The 23,824-nt window shown below is 33.9% G+C and overlaps 1 protein-coding gene across 1 annotated transcript in view; it reads right to left on the bottom strand.

Annotated features, from left to right (window-relative positions):
- Nucleotides 1-5,968: 5,968 nt before the first annotated feature.
- Dhc98D (Dynein heavy chain at 89D) overlaps nucleotides 5,969-23,824 on the bottom strand; it is a gene marked incomplete at its 3' end in the record, with an annotated part of 149,794 nt that continues 131,938 nt past the window's right edge. Inside the window, exons 39-41 of the mRNA XM_067268098.1 lie at nucleotides 19,850-20,017; nucleotides 11,230-11,410; nucleotides 5,969-6,114 (exon numbers count right to left, since the gene is read on the bottom strand). Coding sequence (XP_067124199.1) covers nucleotides 5,969-6,114; nucleotides 11,230-11,410; nucleotides 19,850-20,017 — 495 coding nt within the window. The remainder of the gene's footprint in view (nucleotides 6,115-11,229; nucleotides 11,411-19,849; nucleotides 20,018-23,824) is intronic.

Genomic DNA, 23,824 nt, shown 5'->3' with positions numbered 1-23,824 from the left:
GTGTCACCCATTTTAACTCTTTTATAAAACATTGTTAAATTGTAATATCTTTGCACTCGAGCAACTTGAACGCTATATTGAATATGCGATGTCGCGACGTATGAGTTTAGATTTATAGAATAAATCATAGTAAGATTTTCAGCTGGTGCGAGCTCTCGTGGCGTCTCCTCATAACGAAGAAACTATCATGGGAGGCGAACCGTTGACCCCATTGCAAACACACATTGCACCAGGTTTTTAGGTACAGGTCTACCGGGTGTCACCCCTACACGGGTGACACCCGGGGCGGGCCGCCCCCGCCCCCCCGTAGCTACGCCCCTGTTAACAAGTGTGGGCCGAAGTAGTACGGTCCAGATTAGTGGACCCGAGATTTTCGACCTCCTTTAGACTTTATCCCTAATTTTTAGCGTCCAGAGTACAATGGTGATGGTCTCTCTGACGCCGAGGCCGTTTTCTCTAGATATAGGACCTCAAAGTTTGGACCTTACGACTCATTTTTCTTTTATAGTAAACGGAATTAAAAATATGAATGAATAAATAAAACTAAAATAAAGTATCAGTAATTTAAAAACTATATATTTTAGTATTTATAAGAAACGGTTCTCAAACGAAAGAATTATAAACGTCTAAAATAAGCAAAGTTGTATTTATTTACGTAAATATGATTTCAATACGCTTACTCTTTTATTTTTTTACGAACTTAATAGAAATTTTTTCACGATGCTCAAATTTTCATAATTATCGAAGTTTCAGGCATTGAACATTTTCCGAAAGCAAAGCGCGATGTTTGCGAATTTTCTGTTTATAAGGTAACTCGTGGAAGGCGTTGTTTGTAAATATGAACAAATGAAAATACCTCCGGGTACAGTAGCAATGTAAATTCGTGTTCCGGATAAGTCGGACCTCCACCAGCCACCCCGTTGTGATCTTGCCAAACCACGATGAGTTTGATGATAAAAAAAAAAAAAAAGCTTCCTTGGTGTCCATAGGGCAGAAAAAGTAAAAAAAAAAAAAAAAAAAATGTGAATCGTTGATGAAAAGCAGTAAAAAGAACGAATGTTGCATTGACTGTGATGTTTTTCTGACAAATTTATTTATTTAGACCCTATTTGCAAATCGAAAGTGTATTTTAACATGTTGATCTCTTTTGCTAACGAAAAACATTCACCACTAATTGAAAGAACAAATTTCTGAAGATGAAAAGTTTGAAACACAAAAAAAATGTACTATTTAAATTATAAAAATATAATTTATCTATCGAAAATTTCAAAATTAATCAATGAATTAAGTACAAAACAATTGCTATTATCACCGCCATCTTGTTTTAATGACGTTTAATATGGTTCGCATATGTTTAATTCGTGTTACATATTACTGTATATTTCTGTGCGTCGTTAGATTCGTTTATTTGCTTCATTTTCTGACAAAACGAAATAAAATTAAATTGTATTAATCAATGTAATTTTCTTATTTTTTTTATCTTTAAAGTCACACCTCGACCTATATGCAAGATCGTCTTATAAGCGAGTAAATACGGTATTATTGTGACATATATGAGCTACAGTTTTTTTAATCATATTTTAATTTAAAATCATGACTTCCGATCCACACAGGAAGTTCATATAACTTATAGTTAATCGGGCCTCTGGCTTCCAAGCTATCCATACCTGTTCTCGATTTTCATCTAACAACATTCTCCAGATTAAGGATAGACAATAGACAACCGGCGACAGTAGGTCTGCAATTTGAAAATGGTAGCCCAATTAGCAACCACCCCGGTAATGTATATATGATGTAGTCAGAATTAAATTCCTTTTATATTTTAATGTGGATTGTATCTGTTTTCCATGCAGCTAAATAATTAGGCCTATAAGAATCTTCAGGAATCAATACATAGGGTCATCCATAAGTTATATAACCCTATTTTTATACTTTCAGCTACCACCATCCCATCCTCGTAACGCTCCATAACACGTCACACATATCAATCTTCAGAATTACGTAGAGTATATCCTAGATCGCCTCCCTTAATTGTACTAAGGAATAATACACAGCACAGGGTCGTTTTAACAAATTAATTACGTACAAGCAGTGTCATGAACAGTACTTTTGCTTTCCAAAGCAAAGCCTAGTCATTCTGTTATCCAAGGGTTGAGATCTTAGCATTACTTAACGTTTCGTAAATACCCCCTCTCCTTGTTAAGGCATCATAACGATTACCAATTCATCCATATCTGTATTATGCATTTTTTGGAGAGCCTCTAGTTTATAAAACAATAATTTAAAATTAATTGCGTTGTCTGGATATGAGCGAAACTGATACTTCGAAAAAAATTATATACTGTAACAATTTCAATTTAAAAATTCCATTTTTTAGTGTTTTAAGGCAAAATAGAAGAGCCCCGTGTTCGAATGAAACCAGATCACCATCATTAATACCTCCGGAATAGGAATCATTTTCGTCTCAATTATAAACACAAAGTAATTTGGAAAGTAATTAACAGGTATTTAGCTGTTATAAAAATATATGACAAACTTTTAAATAAAAATGTAAGTACTCGAAATCATCGATGAATCTTCAAAGCAGGAGAAATAATGCCGGCATTTCTGGTTTGCTTGTGTGTGCAGGTTGTCAACCTTATGGGAGAAAATATCATATCTGCTCCTTACATCTCAATCCATTACACTTACACCCTCTATCCGTAGAAATATTAACTAGGTTCTCCTATATCAGAATCTCTCAAATTTTTTATCTGCGACCTCTTCTTACAATAAAAAAATCTTTAGACTCCATTTTACAACAAAGTTTTTATGACTCTCCCTTAAGTAAGGATTTTGCCAACCGGGAAAGGAGGAGAGTTAGACTCAGGTCAAGATGTACGAGGGGTTTAGGACAGTATGTGAATGTTGGTGGAGACGCACTGACTTAAGCACCATTACAATTAAAACCTGTTTATTAAAGTTTGTAAACTGGCGGATTACAAAGTTGTTGGGAGATGCTCCTTCTCGGTCAAGAATCTTGAAACAGAAAATGTCTAAAGCTTTCTGTTGCAGGTGTCCTTTCAATGTTTCTTTGGCAGCCCTGGGGTGGTGTCATGGATAAGTCTGATGGACATAGGACAATGGTCAACCACAAAATGAAGTCAGGAACTATGGTGAGGACATTGACATAGAGAACAAAGAGAAGAGTGCATGGGTCACTTTGGAATGTTAAAAATGACGGAAATCCATGCTTTGTCCTTGAAATTTTTGGTATTTAAAGAATTTCATCCCCGAATTGATTACTCTGAGTGGTTCTGATTCCCTCTTGTTGTTTTTCGATTGGTCTCCTCCCTTGTCTTTAGGTGGAAATAAGAACAGATTGGGTGACAAGAAAGGCCAATCTTCAGTATGAATACTGAAGATTGGCCTTTCTTGTCACCCAATCTGTCACTCGACATTGTCTCTAGACTCTGATTGGGAGATGGTGGAACTTCAAAACCTGTGCTCATAATATAGATAGTTATGGTTTACGTTCTGACATTTTGGAATTTTAATTACTATACACAATATTTTTCTTTTGTTAAACTTCCCAGTTTCTCGACTCGGTTTAACTTCTATAACTTTTATACGAGTGTCAGAGTCAAAGTTCAAACTCTCCAGTCTGACATTGATCTATTGGGACTCACATTGTTTGTTTGTGTCACTTCATGTTGCATTTAATTTATACAATTTCTTTTTTGCTTTAAAAATATATTTTTTGTGCAATTAACAATAGGTTTGGACTCACTCTGGAACCACACACTTATAATATATGGTGCAAAACAAACCTCTAAATGGGCATGATCTAAACTTTACATTTTTTCATACAATTTCAACATATCAAACATTAACCAATAATTGTCAACAAATATGTAATACATTCTTTCATTATAAACCATACTTATTTCATATGCATAAACTTTAGTTTTTCCAAATTTTTGCCATGATCTAAAAATTTTAGTCTACTTTCTAGTTTAGAATGATAGGGAATTCAAATGGATACATATGATAAATGTTTTTCCTTTTTCTACAAGTATGCTCCACACTTTTGCTAATCTCTAGAAGGGTTTTTCTCCCAGCACACCTTGGAGACCTTCTCAAACTGTATTTGATGCAGGTAGTAAGATTTCCTCATCTTTGTTTGGATTTTTGACTTGTCACTGAAGGTTTATTAGAATCTCCCCAGGATTGACTTCTCTGTCTTGTAACATTTTCCCCATGTTCATCTTCTATCTTACATTTATTGTTTTAATCACATCTATGAATCTGATTATCAATCTCAGATTGATAGTTTACAATCCAATTGACAAATATATCAATATTATGGTTCACCATTGCAGTCCAGCACAACAGAGCTTCCTCCTTTTGTCTAAACACTACAGTCTTGTTTACATCTCACATTCAGTAAAGCCATAAGTCTGCTGACATTTGCAAATTCCTCAGTGTTTTGATGGAGCCAACCTCACATATTTGAGAGAATGTAACAAATTTTTTCAGAGGGCAAAATTATAGAAAAGTAATTATGTTGGATTTTACCATTAGTGATTATTCAGCCTGTGATTATCAGGCCTGATCAGCCATGTTATAAAATTTTTTTATATACATAAATAAAAGAACAAAATAATTACATTTTTATAATTATTTTGTATTCTATTACAGTATAGTATTATTAAATAATAATAATGTGTAAAAATGTGATTGCAAATGTCTTTGTAAAACATGATTATTCTATGGATAATGTGTCAAGGTAATTGTATGAGGTTCCAGACCAGTCCAAACCTCTTGTTAAATGTACTGAGAAAAATAATATTGAAAGGACCCAAGTAAGATTTGAACACATGTTAGTATCTAAATCAATGTCAGCCTGGCAAGTTTGAACTGACTCTGATGCTCTATAAAAATGACAGAATTTAACTGAATCAGAGAAACTGCACAGTTTAATAAAAGAAAAACGTTGCATGTTATAATTAAAATTCCTGATGTCAATTAAAAAGATGTCAAAATGGGAATTATAACAATCTAAAATACAAGCACAGGTTTTGAAGTTCCATCAACATCTCCAAGTTCCAGTCAGAGGTGAGACATGGCATTGGGTTGAATACCAAAGATTGATCTTTCTTGTGGCCTGATCCAATCTCATTTCCATCTGGAAACAAAGGAGAAGACCAATTGGAAAATGACAAGAGGAAATCGGGACCAATTAGAGCATGGAATTCAGGAATAAAATTCTTTAAAAACTCTGAATTTCAAGGAGAAAGTGTGGATTTCTTTCTCCCAATCTTGCAAGATGACTCCATGCCTTCTTTTTTCTCAGTGCTTATGACATTGTCATCTCCAAAATGTTGTCAACCTTGTTTTTGTTGTGCTGTCGTTCATCATCATTCATCCACCAGACTTATCCATGACTCCACCCTGAAGTTGCTAACACAACAACAAAGACACACTACTGACCATAAAATCTTTGGACTCTCTTAAGTTCATTGTCCAAGGAGGAGCACCTCTCCAAAAGACTTTGTAAGCTGCTAGTTTATATTTTAAATAAACAGGTTTCATTTGTAAAGGTGCCAAATCTCAATATGTTCACCATCACTCATTCATCTTGAGTCTATCTGATTCTCCTTTCCCTGGTTGAAAAACCTTACAATTGCAAGATCTTGTTGGCTTAGTTTTGCCAAAAAATTTTGTATTATAACATTATGTACCATAAAAATCACAGCTGAAAAATAACTGTATATGGGAAGCACTGATGTACTGTACTTGACTGTACAGGAAATGCTTTATATTAATGCTTCTCTGTGTTATCTGGCTTTTTCTAACCTAGCTCAGCCATCTGCCACATTAAGACAGTCATGAGTCTAGTGTTACTACTGTTGATAAAAATGCTAATTTTTTCAGTAAAAAATTAATTATTAAAATAAAATTAAAACATAACAAAATATCTAAATACCTGTTTTTTAATACGATGATTTTCAATTGGTATTATTTTAAGAATGGGCATTGGTTGTATTAATTCACCATACTTAGCTTTTTCTAGCAATCCACTATCTTCATTCCAAGATGCACCCTCAAGATATAATCCAGATATGTAAGAACCTTTATTAATAAAGATATATTTTTTAAAATCCATCTTAAGAAACGAAGCAATAACCAATATGTCTACTCTAATAACCTTAAATAGCTTTGCAAGGTATAGTTATCCACAAACGTTTTCGGTCCCTTAGGACCTTCTTCAGGTGGTATCTGAGTAGAGAGTGACCCTACGTTCTAAACTGTTACGGATGCATTCCAACCCCCACTCCAGATGTGTACTATAAACAAACATTGTTGCGCATACGTCGGCAGCTATAACACCGGGTCATACATTGCTTGCCACGCCTTCAAAAGTTGCTTTTCATCTTTAAAGTTGATAGAAAGGCCCAGGCAATCCGCTTTAAAGATCTCTAGCGCCTCCAAATACTTAAGGTGGTGTACCTGCCCGGTTCTCTGTATCAAGGTCACTTGCTGCAGCTCGGGCGTAATGCCGTTTTCACTGGCATATACAGCTAAGGCAGTATTGGTCTTTTTCTTCTCGATATCCGTTTTATGCTCTCAGATGCGTTGCCCGAGGAATCTTTTTGTGGAACCGATATACACCAGATCCCTATCGAATCTATCATCTCGGAGTGGAATTCTATATACACCAGGCGCCTTTTCAACATCCACCGGATCCTTCCCATTCCTAAGCAGGGTGAAAACGTCCTGGTTTACGTTTGTAGGCTATTTTTGTATTAGTATATGCACCAATCTCACAGTATAAGGATACCTTGCAAAGCTATTTAAGGTTATTAGAGTAGACATATTGATATATTTTTTACTACATTCTTAAAATTTTTGCTTTAATAATTAAATGATATTAAATTCTCATTCTGACTTGCATACACAAACTCCAAAAGAACACATGAACAACAAACAACACTCTATAATCTGTAGAAAGGCCAACTCTTCTTTTACAGGAGGAGGATGAGGCCTCACAGATGTAGTAAATCTTTACTATAAACAAATACATACAGCTTAAATTGTGATGATTATTGCAATACAACTCTTGTAGACAAAAACAGTACATCATTAAACTTATACAGAAAATTTAGACACACATCAAGCAGTCTTAGATCCACAGTAGACATTCCTAATGATCTCAACCAGAATCAAGTTGACAGGAATGCATCAAACTGCTAGTTGACTTGTGGATTTCTCTGGAGTACTGGCATGCTTTTTAATATGAGGCTGCTAAGTAACAGTAGCCTCATATTAAAAATAATATTAGGGGGAACAATGTTAGAACAGACAAAATATACATTTCTATTAGTGCACATTCAAATTTTGTTTTTTATGTTCTTATTAATTTTTTCTTTGTAAAATAAAGGTAACCAGAGAACCAGGTTATGCTACTACTGAGTTGAAACTGTTTTACATAACTATAGGCCACACTGTTAAATGGCACAGTTTGAGCTCAAGCATTTCTTTGAATTCCAAGATGGTCGAACAAATAGAACTGTTCTCTGAGTAGGCAGAATGTGAGATAACCTTGGGAGATGGCACTGCACTGTTTAACAGTGCTGTTGCAGGATTGCACATGGCATACAAGTACTCATCAAAACATTATACAAAATCAAAATAATTCTATTAATGCTAAAGCTAATTTTAATTGTATATAATCTATTGGTTTTATAATATAATCTATATATATAATCGAGACGGGTTGATGATGATAATAAGCACAGAGCCCAAATGGTTAGGAGTTGAAGGTTGAAATTTGGTACACAGTTAGGGTACGTCATGAGAACATACACTAAAAAGGCATTTTTCAAAATTCCCCCGGGGGAGAAAGACAGAATTAAGGCTTCAACAATGGAAGTGTTAAGAGAAAGCAACGTGCAAGATTTACAGGCGCAGATGCAGTTTTTTGCATTTTTGATTGCATTTTAATAGGGTACTTCATGAGAATGTACACTAAGAAGGGATTTTTCAAAATTACCCCTGCAGGGGAGAGGTTGTTAACACTTTCCCCCACAGGGAAGTGTTAACAATGGAAGTGTTAAGAGAAAGCGACATGCAAGATTTACAGATGCAGTTTTTTGTTTTCGTGGGAAATCGAATAATCTTAATCTTCACTATCGTTACGTTTTGCCCAAGCAAAGCCGGGCCTATCTGCTAGTAATTTATATAATTAACATGTAAAATAATCAAGACCCTTATTTTGTGATTTTTTCCTTTAGGGGTGCAACAGTTCTTCAGTTCTTATCATGAGCTGCTGCTGCTTTGGAGAGACAAAGGTTCATTGATTGCCATACAAGACCAAGTCAGATACAGCTTCAGGAATCCATTTTAAAAGATAACATTCACAGGCAACACCTGTAAAAAATGCCACATCATGCATGAAACTATGTAATACAGTGTGATTATAAAGTTCCTCTGCAATGGATCATGCTCAAGTGGCTCAGTCAAAATTTACTTTAACTCTTTTGACAGACAGTCTGTCTGTAACATCATTACTTTGTGCCTGGAAGCACCTTCCATTTCCCTGCCCACTGCAGGACTTCACAATCATACTGTATACCATATCTGGTTGAAAGCTTTTAACACAAACTGATTACTTATATAAATATAGTCAAATAGCAAAAGTAATGCATCAGACTTTCATATACCCAGCAACTATACTATGAATACACCCCACAAACAATCTGAGAAAAGAATTCACACAAAATATACTATGATAGAGCCATAATCACAGACAAAACAATCTAACACAGTGATTTTCAACCAGTGTTCTTGAAAATTTATATAAAACTTTACCCCTTTGCCATTTGTTACTATATAAAACTTTAGATGCATACATGTAAGGTTTTATATAAATTTGAATGTTTCACCTTCACTTTTTGTTATTTACTTTTCCCTAGTAAGTTTATAATATGACAACTGTGCAAATGTCTAGAAACATTAGGCCTTAACAACAACACATACAGTATCTTACACTACAGCAAGCTTTCATTATAAAAACACATCTTGTATAGGAAAATTTTAAAAAAAAGATATACAGTGTGTATTATTCTTGAATAGCACATAATAATAGCAACAATTTTCTGTAGCTATGCATTGATTTTGATCTAGCATAGCACTAGGCTTCAATAGTAACTGAATAGGACACAATCCACCAACACTATATAATAATAATTATTATTGTTTTGACTTTCAATATACACCAGACGACAAAAAAAATAACACACCATAAAGGACTTGTTGGATTTGAATAAAAATTGGTATGTGACATCATCATAGCTAGACAGGTATATGATTGCAACCATAAAGCAAAAACATACTTTATTGTGCAGTAATGTGCAATACAGTGCAGGTGCTAATATCCTGCTGGGCCGCCTCTAGTGCGGATACAAACTGTGATATGTCTCGGAATGGAAGCATAAAGGTTGTGTATAATGTTCTGCGGCATATCTGTCCATGCATGATGCAACTGGGACTCAAGATGCATCAGATCCCATGGCTGTTGCAGCTGGCATCCCAGGTGGTCTCAAACATGTTCGATTAACAATAAATCTGGAGACCGTGCAGGCCAAGGAAGTGTGGCAATGTTACGTAGGCATGCTTGGGAGATCGCTGTGGTGTGTGGCTGAGCATTATCCTGCAGGAATATGCCTGTCGTAAGCCCTGCCATGAGGGGCAACACATGTGACCAGAGGATGTATTGCACATATCATTGGACTGTGAGGGTAGTACACGCGACAACTAGGTGTCCTACTGTCGTATGTTATGACTTCCCACACCATAACACGAGGTTGGGCCTGTGTGCTGCTCCACAGTATAGGCCAGGTTGATGCCTTGACCAGCAGGCCACCATACCCTCACATGGCCATTGTGAGCCCCCAAACAAAAGCAGGATTCATTGCTGAAGACCAATACACTGTCAGTCGGTAGCTGCCCATGATTTTCATGCATGACACCACTGCAGACAGAAGCGTCAGTGGGTGACTGTTAACGGTATAACACGTACTGGGTGTTGGGAGACCAATCTGCCTTCTACTAAGTGCCTGGAAATGGTGCAGCTAGATACACGGTTTCATAACACAGGTGCCACTGCTGCATGAATGGTAGACGACGAAGCTGTAGGCTCTGTCCATGCTTGACGTACAATGAGACAATTCTCCCTCCTGGTGATCTGTCGATAGCGTCTGGAGCCCATTTGTCGTTTGTGTGTACCCCTACGTACCCATTGCTCATCACACATCCTAACAGTTCCGTCAGAATGGTTCAGATGGCAGCCAATCCGGCAGTATGACCATCCTCCTCTTAATCCAACGATGGAGCCTTTCTCAAACTCACTTAACTGAGTGTAAGGCCATTGAATGTATCGTAGAGGCATGTCTGTCACTCAATGAAGTCACAACCATCAACATAAGTGCAGGACATATGCACAAGTCATCACAGCATGCACCTTTATAAAAGACAGAGGAAGCACTTTTCTGCCCTCTGGTAGCGATACGACACAAGAATCTGTTCCCAAAGCTAATCATTTACATATCTAGCTATGATGATGCAACATACCAATTTTTATTCAAATCCAACAAGTCCTTCATGGTGCATTATTTTTTTGTTGTCCAGTGTATTTAAAAAATGATATATTGTATATCTCGGCAGATTAGACGATAGTTGAATCATTAAAAAAATGCCCCCAAAATCTGGGGTCACCTTATAGGACAGATACAAAAAAAAATTAGATTGAAATTTATATAAAACCATTATAAAAAAACAAACCATAATTATTTACTAGTAGAGAGTAGGGTATGTGCACAAAATAGAATAGCTCATACAACAATTTTGTCAATAGTCAAGGTCATTACCTGAATGCCTGAATTAGTGCGAATGTTTGTAATAATCACAAGGCAGTGCTGCTAGATGCAAGAAAATAAAATTTGTTCATTTGAAAAATTACAAAGAGGACATAATTCCGTATATGCCATACAGTATTATTATTCAGATGATGCTCGCTGATATAAACTAAATTCATAGGCTGTTGATAGTTTGGGGGTCATCATATATGCTAAAACTATAAAACTTTGACGAAAATTTATACCTCGTCTTATCTGAAGGTCATCTTATCTGCCAAGATATAAGGTATTTAACTTCATATATATAATATGTAGTTTAAGTAAATCATACCTATTGGCATTTTTTCATTTATTTCAGTATCTGATGTAAATTTTGTAACTGATGTAAAAAGAGAGCATTGGTCAAGAGACCAATTGTTTTCATGGCATGCTGCTTGAATTAGTGAAATTAAATATGAATTTGGGAAATGCAATCCAGATAACCACATCACTGTAAGCTCATCAGAAGCAACCTGAAATCAAATAAAATTTTTAAAATTTATAAATGAATTATTTTTTAATATTGTTTCTCAAGATTACAAAAAAAAATATGTTTAAAAAGTAACAAAAAGTGCCTTATTATTCCAGGATTAATTCTTATTATTCTGGATTAATAAACATTTTTTTAAACTAATGGAACTGGGAATCATAGCTGATCTACAAAATGCCCGTCTGATCAGACTCTCACACTGTACAGATCAGCTCAGAATCATAGAGACTCTTGAAATATATAAAGCAGGATTGCATAACATGTGCATCAACTCTAAGGATGCAGCCAACATATCTCACGCATGGAAATTTTGTTATAAGGGAGTGCACCCCCATAACTGATTTTGCATTGGGTATATTTCACGTGTATTCACCGTTTCATATGCATGATGTTACATGTGCTTAACTGTCATTTCAGCACGAGCATAATGTTCCATTTTCAATCTTTCTTTGATGTTCTAAATTTTGAATTGCATTCATTTCGGTTTCTTGTTCCATTTCACACGTATTTGAATTCCTTATAATTGTAGCCTGAGGAAGACCCGGATGGGGTCGAAAACGTTTGCTGTTCTGTAAACACATATCACTGGAGTTTCAAAGGTTTTGTGTGATGAATTATATTTCCTCCAGTATTTGCTAAGAAGTTCATTTGTTTTTTAAACTAACACTATCAAGATTGAAAAAAACAACCAAGTAAAAATTATCACAAGTTTTTATATATTAGAACAAACTCCTTACTCTCCAATCTCCCATCTCTGTATCTGAGTGTGTAAAGTGTTTTGGAAATAAGCATCCATTAATATAAAAGATAATATAGATTAACAGAATATATAGAATAGAATATTTTCATTTTTTTTAAATTCTTTAACATTATATGTTTTTGTTTGATTACTTCTACTTTTCAACTTTTAAATATTTTAAAATGATAAACTAGAAGAAGCATTCTATGTCTATGCCAGTATGGTAGTATTTTGATAATAAATAATCTCTAATTTTATAAGGCATCATTTGTTATTTTTTAAACAGTTTTGTTAAGAAAATATACCTTTAAAAAATTTATAGTCAATAGCATGTTGAACCCGATTCATTATTAGTGATAGAACATTATCAATCTTTAATAATAAGGTTTATGTTCCTGTGTAAATAACTTTCTTATTTATGCTTGCATTTTTTGTTATTTCAAAATAGTGAGTACTAATATTAAAGACATGATGATAAATCTTAGCTATGTAACTGAATTACAATATTTTATTATAATTTATTTTTAATAGGTTGAAAAGCATTTCTTGTTAAGCATTTTACTGTATAAGAACTATACCATATCATTAATAAACAGTGCCAGTGAATTTTATCAGATGGATCTTCATCCAATAAGAAAAGCCTATGCCAAGCATGAAAAGAAAAAGAAAACTGTTCAAATAGAGTAATACTTCCTTGTAATCGTAGCCTGAACTTCATTCCAGAACTTTCTGGAGAGCAAACTCTGCTCTTGCTTTTGTTTTTGTGCATTCAGTTACTTTGCATTTAAAAGTAAGTAATTTTTCTTTATTTGTTTCATTAACTCCTTTAATAAACTTTGTTATTGTTTGCAAGAGAGTTGTCTGCTAATAATTTTACTTTGACAATACATAAAACTAGATTGTTTTGATTAATTATTGGTTCATTTTTTATTCTTTCATTCTGGTTCATTCAAAATTCAAAGAATATTGCAGTTGCAATATACTTTGAATTTTTCTTGGCCATGGTGAGAAGCACTGTAATTGCCATTGCATTTCATTGAACTTATCAAAGCAGAATTGCTTATAAGTGTCAGTTATAAATGAGGTTGCATACAAGTTTTGAAAAGGTACAGAATGATTTAGAACTCTTAAAATATGAGAAGAATGATAAAAAATATAAGTTCAGACATAATGAATGAACAATATCCTTTTCATTCATGATATAATTTTCTTTGTAAAAAAACATAATTTCCTGTTTAGTTAGGAATGTGAAGTATCTGATAAACCATACTTGGTCAAATTTTTTATTTTATCAAAACATTTTGATGATGTCAATTGACTTCAATAGGACACTATGGCTATTTTTCTTTCAGCAAGATGATACTATCAAAGGGAATAGTGTTTTTTTTTTTAAATCTCTATATCTGTATATATGGCATTATATTCAATTATTGATAATAATTACCTAAATTATATAGCTTTATATTAAATTATTGTTAATTGTCACCTAAATTTATCTGAAATAAATCATAATTTTATTATTAAAATATACTTAATTTTCTTTTATTAATCCCTTTGTCTTTTAGTTGTCAACCTATCCTACATCTCAATATGTGGCAACCCTATTGAGAAAGCACAGAATTTATAATGGGATCATGTAGGACAGATTGGATCTTTTAGAAAGTACAGATTTTCACAAAAGAACCTCATGTCTTGAGATTCAGGTTTTTAAAGGTTGTTCCGGGATCAGACATTCCAATTAGTCTTGTTTAGCTCTCTTTACTATCTGATAGGTCTCACCTGTTTCTATGGTGAATTTGAGACCAAGCTGGGCCATGGGAAAGGTCAGTATTGACATTTAATTCAATGCCAAATTATGCTCCCAACTGGAGATGTTTGCTGGTCTCTGGGCAGCGGCGGTCTTTACCATTGCAAGGCTCCGGGTGGCAGATCTTTGTGAGGCCCTTGTCCCTTTGTGCAAAGTATGTGAATTGAAAGTAGGTATTTCTGATGATTGACAAGAGATGCAAAACTTATAAATGAATAAATTTAGAGTTTTAAAATATTATATTAGAAGATTTATAAAAGCTAACAAACATAGAGACGACAAATTATTAATGATGATAAACTAAGGTACATAAATGCCTTAAAAGATATACGCAGGGATTTAAAAATGATGTTTGCAGCTTTTTCTAAGACTAAAATCTTTAATTAAAGCACAATAATCTAACAAATGAGCTATGTCATTTTCAATTGAAAGAATAGCAAAGGCCGAAAGCTGATCTTGTGTCATCGAATTCCTCAAATATGTTTTAATAATTTTTAACCTTGAAAAACTCCTTTCTGCAGACGTAACTGTTAAGCCTTGGTCACACTATGCGATTTCCAGCTGCGCAAGCAACTGCAACCGCAACGGCTGTTCCCGTTAACTAGTAATCCCCCTTGAAAACCAGCACGATTGCAACCACAACTAGAAACAAAAAGTTTGTTCTACTCGCAACGATTGCAAATGCGCATCCAATCAGAAAACGTCTTCGTGCCACATCATACTTTGTGTTGTATATTTGTCAACATATCTTGATTATAACATTTGTATTAACTCAGTTTCAGTACATTTAAATGCTATATTTGATATAAATCAAATCTGAGTTTATAAAAGTTATTGTTAAATTTATTTTAAAAGTTTGATTACTTTTAATAATATACAATTGAATAAAATAAATGCTTATATAAAAGAAAAAAATATGTTGATTATAAATGAATTAAATCATTCAAGCTTTCCTCTAAACAACACTTACCCTCAAATATTCACTTTTATAAGATTGATAAATAGCATCCAAAACTTCTGAAATAATAACTGATATCGAATTATGGGCCACTCTAAATTGATGTGCCAAACTACGAAACGTTTTGCCTAAATTATATGTAAGTATTCGTATTCGTACGGATATATCCCCTATAACCTTCAGCATCCGAAAGCATTAATTCATTCATCAGCTGGTGAAAGCAAGATTGTTTAGCCTGTTGATTTTCATTTCGCCAAGTTTTAACCCAGCATGAACGTTTTCTCTTATTTTTCTCCTCATATATTCTCGCCAGCTCTAACAAAATTATTGCCTTTTTTCTTTTATTCATTCCAGAAAAGGAACTGCTTGCCATTAAAAAAAAAAAAAACAAAAAAGGTTAAAATTCCGTAAATAGTCCGAAGTGAAACATAAAATGTCGGTAAACTCACGAAAGTAGACAAAAACAAGCTACTGTAATTTTATTGGTTTATTATAGGGTTACGTGTTCCAAGTTGCAGCGTCAACGAACAACATGTGACCATGAGAAGACGCGCGTGACTCGCACTTGTTGCAGTTGCGGTCGACTGCACGGCTGGAAATCGCATAGTGTGATCAGGGCTTTACAGGTGTGGTGGAAATAATTCTGAGGACTACTTCGATAGTGGGGAACACTTCAGTTAAATTTTTCCTATTATATATTTCAGCACTGAGATAATGTTGTTTCCTTCATATACACAGATAAACATATTCAGTTCTTCATACAATTCATGTCCATCAATATCAGATGTTTCTCCTACTGTTAGAGATATTTGCAAGTCACTGCATTGCTTCAAAAGTTCACAATCACTAATTTCCTTTAATCTTTTCATGTTATACATGAAACCAAATATGTTCTCATGATGTTTAAGTGCCTCAAATCTAGGTTGGCAGCTTGTGCGTGCATTGTTGACAATGACATAAAAATAGTTTATTTTGAAAATCTCTTCCGCAGGCAATTCAAGAGCTTCATCTTCCCCATCATAATCAAAACTCATTCTTTTACATCTTCTTCTCATGACTTTGAATTTTCTGTCAATATCATTTTTCTCAGCTATTTCTCTCGCTGTTACCAAGGATGATTGGAAACAATTTTCCCGATAATTATCAAGCCAATGTGTAAATGCATCTAGGTGTTGTATAGCTGCGTCTAAGTGTTATATAGCTGCATCTAGGTGCATTTTTTTGCTCTGCCACATTTTACTTATAACATTTATCTTTGTAAGAATGTCATACCATACAAAGAGAACAACTACAAATTCATAGGTAGTTATTTCCTTTTCTATAGAATGGCATTCACTAACCAACTGACAATCTGTTGTATTTTCTGCTAAATCCTTCAAAGCATCACGTATATCGCTGGTTTGTTGGTATTTAACGGCCTTCACCGATTCTATCCTGATTCCCATCAAGTTTTGAAGAGTGGTTTTAGCGATAAGGATTTTACATGTGCTTTTAAAATAGCCCACCTCTGACTCGAGCCGGCAAACAGAGTATATAGCCTTTGTAGCAAACCAAAAAAAGATTTTGCTTGAACACAAGATGATGCTGCATCTCCTAGGATGAGATTCCAACTGTGACTCCCACAAGGCAAAAAATAAGCAAGTGGATTAATTTCAAGTATACGTGTCTGGACATCACTTTTTTCCCCATGAATATTGGCTCCATTATCATATCCTTGGACTCTGCAGTTTTGCAATGATATACCCAGCTGTTCTAGCTCTGTGATTATATAATTAGTCAAACTCTCAGCTATGGCTTTTTTGACAGCTAAGAAGCCAATAAAATGTTCTTCAATGTCAGCTGTATTTGTATTAAAAAAATCTTATAATAATTGACAGTTGCTCAACATGAGAAATGTCATGAAAACAATCAAGAATAATTGAGTAATATTTATTCTTTATTATTTTGTCAACAATTTGAGTCTTCACGTGACTTGCCATTAATTGTATAAGCTCATTTTGAATATTTTTTCCGAGATAGTGGTCATTAATCATCTTGTCTGTTACTTGTTATAGGTGAAGTCGCAACATTGGATCAAATCAGGCTATTAACTTTAATAAATCTATAAAGTTGCCACTAGTCTCACTTGAATCTAAGTCAGATATTAATTTCTCTCTATGACTTCTGAAGGCCAAATTGTGAGATGCTAAAAAATTTACAATTGCAAGTAGTCTTTCTAAAATATCTCTCCAACGCTGCCTTTCTTGATCAATTTGAGTTTGGGCTAAAGAGTCAATAGTGGTACAGTTTTTAACCCATTCTCCAAATTTAACCATTTCAACATACAATCTTTGTGCAGTCGACTAGATTCACAAGACTTTAGGTAATTACCCAAGTTTTTCCAATCACATACTCCTTCACTGGATCCAATTCTTGTCTTTTCAAGTCCAAACATTCAACACAGAAAGCAGTAAACAGCATCCTTTGTGAATAAATCATCCAATGCCTGTCAAGTTTTTCACCATTAGCTAATATTTTACTGTAATGATATTCACTGAATCTCTGTCCATTATCATTTACGGGAAAAAAATCAACTTTAAACCGGATTGGACCTTGTGATACAATCTCAGTTTGATCTACATCAGTAATTGTTAATGGCCACAAACCTGGGCCATTTTGAGGATTCAGATTTTCAATTCCATCAGTCGTGGATGTAGACATAGGCTCAGATATGTATTCTTGGTTGGATAGTGTTGACTGCGGCAGTGGTGTAAGAGACAATGATGTTATTGACTCATTATCCTTGCTATTGTTATTAGGTGGCAGCGGCACCCATGACAATGTTGAAGGAATAATTTCAGCTGGGTTAGGATTATAGTGCAATAATATGTCACTTTCAGTCAATGAAGGGTTTTTAGAGGTTTCTTGACCATCACTTTTTATATATTTATATAAAGACCCATGTAGATTTTCTTCTACCTGCTTTCTTTTGATAGCTCGTTTCCTTTTTGAACTATCCAACTCAAATTTTCTACCGGCATCACGATTACGTGAACTCATTTCATATATCTTGTTTCACACACAAAACTAATTCAGAAAAAATTTACAAACAGTTTTTACACAGTTTTTTAACAATTCACTCTTTATCATAAGTACTGTTAATAATGTAAGATTCACTAAAACTTAATATCATTTAATGTTTATTTACCTACTGAAAGATATGTGCCATACAAACGATTATATAATGCACACAGCTGCTAGCAAAATAAGTGTAAGGTGACAAGAGTTGACGAACGAAATGAAACACAGGGATTCCCCAAGTGTAAATTGTAAACATGATGAATCATGAAAGTAACAAAGCCACGCTTTCAAGTGGGTTTTCTAATGCGCGAGGTGCAGGATTCAAATAGTAATGAATTTTTCAAATATGTTTTACAGTCAAATTACAAAAAATATTATTATTCACTGATAAATTAATTAATTTTGATATCGTTAATCTTACTTTTTATACAACTTTTTTCTACTCGGGTAGTTGCGGAAGGCCCCGGGCAATTGCCCTGCTTGCCACCCCCTAAGACCGCCGCTGTCTCTGGGACTCACCCTTAAATCTGTAAAATATGTTCTCCCTCTTGACAACAAGAATCTCCAATTGCTGTTACTTGACAATTGTTATCAGTATAAAAAATTTTATTTCATTATTTTCTGTGATCTTTGGGTGAAAGTTCAATTTCTTTTAAACTTTTCCAATTATTTCAGTATGAGAGTTCAAACCTAGTTCAGAGTCCACATTTTAAAATAATTTTTATAACTTTTGATTCAACAATAATTTATGCAAATAAAAGTATAAATACACTATCCTATAGTCTCCAACTCTTGATTTCTGAAAAAAGCCATATCAGCTGAAAAACATTAGTCCAGGCCAGGCATGGCCAACATATGGCCCCTGGGCCGGATCCGGCCCGCTTAATGAATTTATGCGACCTGCGATTAATCTTTCAATATTAGCTACTTAACTTCCAATAATTGGTTGAATGGATTTGCAATACTTTATTTTTTTTTTAAATTCCATTGTAGAGATTTACAACTTTTGTACTTGTCTTTGTGATAGTGCCAGAATAAAAAAAATGATAAATTTAAAATATTAATATTTATCATAAAATAATGTATGTTAGTAATTCAAGATATACAAGGTGATATTCAATTTAACTTAGTAATTCGTGTGCTTTGCTAGAAATATAATACTAATATATTTAAACATTTATTTACTTAAATGAATCGTTTTTGCATTTAACATTTTTTAATTTTAATATTTCATTTGGCCTGTGAAAAAAGTTTTCTTTTCAATTCGGCCCAGGGGCAAAAACTGTTGGCCACATGTGGTCTAGGCCAAGGTACAAAAGACAAAAATAATCCTTATCTTTGACTATATTTCTGATTAATAACAGACATAAATCAATGTGAAATTTGTAACTGTTTTTTCAAAAGAAATGATATCAAAACTGGAGATAGCATTCAATATTAAAACCTCATTTAGATATTTGCTGGGCAGTGATTTTTGACATTTTGATTTTGTACATTTCATTTTTGAAAAGGTTTTTTCATAAAGGCGCACAGAAATAAAAATAGAAAATATCCCACGTATAAACTTCTCACAACTTTTAAAAATTCTTTTCTGGTCAAATTTGTAAAAAAAATTTTAAAACTTCCCTTTTTTAAATAAATTTTTATAGAAATTATTTGCAGCAAAGTCTGTGAATTCTAATTTACTTTTTAAAATTTGTATGCTTTAAACTAGCATAGATGTTGTTGATAAACTATGTTGGTGAAAACAAATTATGTGGGTCATATGTTGAGACTCATACTATAGACTTTAGGATATTCTCAATCCTGGAACTGACTACATTTAAATATAGAAAAATGAAAATAAAAAAAAACTCACCCACTTTTGATACTGATTATAACGCTCACAAAAATGTGTGATCCAACCACCTAAGGATTTTTGAGTTGGAGGGGAATATTTTTTCCAAGTAGGAGGAAGTTTTCCAATACTTAAACAATGAGTAATTACTTCTAATTCAGAATCTTGCCTACCTTTGCCAGACAGTGCCTAAAATTTGAATATAAAAATTAATAATATGGTCTAATGAATAGTTTTTGTGAAAAAATATGAAATAGCATAATAATGACTGATTTTAATCTTTGGTATAATCTCTCAGTTTAACAACTACTTAATAAACAGGTTATTAAATATATTTAATTAGCATAGTTATGAAAAAGTATTCCTTGTAGTAATATTTTTTATTTTTCTATATAAAATTTCATTGCATATACAGTCAATTCCATTTAATTGGGCCACTGGTTAATCAGGGCAGCCGCTTTATTGGGCCAAATCCCAAAGAATGGAAACCAAATTAATAAATTAATACATAATTTAATCACTTAATTGGGACAGTAGCAGAAAAGGAATTTAGCAAGTTTTGATATATTTGAGGGATCTTCTAAAAATATGTAGACACTATGTACAGTACACTAATGTCGTGTAGGCCTAACAATTGGCAGAGACAAAGCGATTTTGTCTTTCACTTGGGCAGTTCGGTTTTTCTGGAGGGGTCACCTTAGCAGGATGTATCACACAGGGATCCCATCTGAGATGGACCTGAATGTGAGCTACTGACCCTGCTCTGGATTGGACTGGACGATCCCTTTAAAAGTGAAGAGACAAAGATCCCCAGACAATTTTTCAAGATCTCTTGACTGAGTTGGAAGGCAACTAGAGTTTCCTTGGAAGGTATTGTGTGCATAATTACGTCTAGATTTGAACAGCAACCATCCGATCATTGAGACCAGCATCTGGAGCCGGCGGATTCTATAATGCTCATCCTGAAGTGACCCATCTCCAAGTAAAGGAAACTGTGCTTAAGTAAGGTGATGGACAAACCCTTTCTTTTTCCCTTTTTGGTTAGAACATGTTCTTAATAAAAAGGGAGAAAGGAAAAATTGTTCAATCAGGAACGAATCGAATGATCAAGTCTTGTGTAAATCACTAGTAATACTGTATTTGGCAACATTAGCATGATGTGAATCAGTTATCTATCATCATGTGTCTGGCAAATTTATAGTACAAATATTTTCTGTATTTTGGTTTAATAAAGCATTAAAATAGGTACCTAATTATTATTTTTTATCTACTTATTTATTTACCTACATATTACATACAGTCTACTCCGCATAAGTCGTCACCTGGATAACTCGACACCATCAGTAGTCAGTTTTCTGTAGTCCTGGCCAACTTACATAGGCATTAATGTTAAAAAATCTCTGGTTTACTCAACACCGTTTAACTCGTCACTACTGCATAAGTCAACATACATTTGCTGTCCACACTCTGATAAGTCGTCACCCCCTCCTGAAAAAATGAATTCACTCCGCACGTGTGGTGCGAACTCATTTTTTTTCAGGAGGGGAACCGATTTATTTATTAATATATAATTAATATATTTAATAATATAATAATACATTAATATTATTAATATATATACATATTAATAAAAATGCCTTAACATTTTATGTATTTTTATGTATAAAATAATAACAGACAAACAAAAAGAAAATATACAATCTATATCAACATCACAGCAGAATCCGATTTTGCATTTTCTCACGTCAAGTGTTATTTCTAGCATGTGTTTCACATTTCTGTTAGAAATGAGTGTATGAAAGCTAACAACGCTTATGCTGAAGGAAAAATACGAACTTGTGTCTGAATTTGAAAGTAAGAAAACTTTGCAAGCCGAATTTGCAAAACAAAAAAACCTTCCAAGAACAACATTGGTGGGAATTCTGAAGAAAAAAGAGGAAATTAAGAAACTTTTTCTTGGATCTTTGTTGTCATCATCTCGAAAACGCCAGAGAGAGTCGTCGTACAAAGATGTCGAAGATGCTCTGGTACATTGGCTAAAGCAAATTCGTTCATCGAATCTTCCTGTTTCCAGACCAATACTGAAACAAAAGGTGATGGAAATCACTGGGGTACTTGGAGTTGAAACCAACTATTGTGCCAGTGATGGATGGTTAGAGAGATTTAAAGATTGCCACGGCGTGACTTTTAAAAAGCTGTGTGGAGAAAAAGAATCTGTCGATATGACCTCAATTGGAACTTGGAAAGAGACAGTTTTACAAGAGATTGAGAAATCGTTAAACCGGAATATACGATTTTCAATCTTGATTAGAACTGGACTTTTCTACAAATTGCTCCTGAGAAAATGCTATGTTTAAAAACGAGAGTTGCCACAGGAGGAAGCAAATCAAAGCTGTGAGTTACAATCCTTCTTGGAGCAAATTCTGATGGCTCTGAAAAGCTGAAGCCCTTAGTTATAGGAAAATCTCGACAGCCCTGATGTTTCAAGGGAGTGGAGAGTTTGCCCATCATGTACAAGGCAAATTCGAAAAGTTGGATGACTTCCAAAATTTGGGAGGAAATTCTTCACAAATACGACTCCCAATTTGTTCAGCAAAAAAGGAACATAGCATTCGTCGTTGACAACTGTCTTGCTCATGGAAAAGTTGAAGGACTACAAGCGTTTAATGTGTTTACCCTACCACCGAATGCCACTGCTGTAGTGCAACTGTTGGATCAAGGTATTATTTATTCGTTCAAACGTCATTATCAGAAGAAGCTTATTTTGGATTTGATTCATGTGGTAGAAAATGGAAAATTGATTGACATTTCTCTGTTAGATGCAATTCATTACATGAAGGTTGCGTGGGAAAACATAACAAGCTTAACCATTGCAAACTGCTTTAAACATGCAGGATTTCATTCTACAGTGGCAGTTCAAGATGAAGATAAGGGTGAAGAACAGAACGTTCAATTGGATGAATTGCTGTGACGTTGTCGCGATCTATGAGAAATTGCCTCTGTTGATGAAACCGACTACAGCACAGTGGACAATTGCATGGAGGTGTGTTACTCAGCGAGTGTTGTCGATATTGTCACAGAAATTCAGGACAAGAATAACGAATCTGGAGATGAAGAAAATGAAACACTAGAAGAGCTAACCCCAAAACCACATGCACTAGAAGCATTAAGAATCCATAGACGTTACTCGCCAACAATTGGCAATTGTGAAGATGATGTTTTCAAGGCGTTCATGATCGTTGAAAAAAAAGTCGAGACAGTTAAGTGCTCAAAACAGACAACATTAAATGAATTTTTCAGTTTATCATCTGCTGAATAATTGTAAATGGAGAACACAATGTTTTGCAAGTCTATTCTACTGTATAAAGCACTACTGTATTTTCCTAATTGTAATTTTGTAGTTTTTTTTTCAACTTTGCTTTAGTCGTCACATCGGATAACTCAACATATTTCCACTTCCCCTTGGGGTGTCGACTTATGCGGACTCAACTGTATTTAATATTTTAGAATTTATTATTAGTTCATTTAATTGGGATAGCCGCTTAATTGGGCCAAAATAGATTAGTCCAAATGTGTCCCAATTAAGTGGAATCGACTGTATATAATACTAATTATTCAGAAATCAAGTATTTTTATTCAGCTTAAATGTTAACAATTGCATCTCAAATAAATTCAAAGTATAACAAAAATTTCAAAAAATTAATAATTGTTATTCTATGCATAATTTAATTGCTAACATCACTTCTCAAATATCAGCTGATTTTATTACTGTTATCATTAATTCATATTATGTTGTTAAAATGTTAAGTGATATAGCATAACTGATACAATTTAAACTGGGATGAACTCAAAATGAAATAATTAAAATGATGTCAACTAATGTAAAATGAAATCAATATCTTTTAATGTAAACTGTTCTGAATGAATAGTATGAATTACAGAATGAATATAATTTGAACATGAATCAATTTGAATTATCCACATAGACATTTCATA

Source organism: Centruroides vittatus, unplaced genomic scaffold (assembly GCF_030686945.1).
Source record: "Centruroides vittatus isolate TY-2023 unplaced genomic scaffold, ASM3068694v2 contig_3155, whole genome shotgun sequence".
In the NCBI taxonomy this organism is placed as follows: domain Eukaryota; kingdom Metazoa; phylum Arthropoda; class Arachnida; order Scorpiones; family Buthidae; genus Centruroides; species Centruroides vittatus.
The sequence above is the reverse complement of the archived record's forward strand: the minus strand, read 5'-3'. Positions and strand labels throughout refer to the sequence as shown.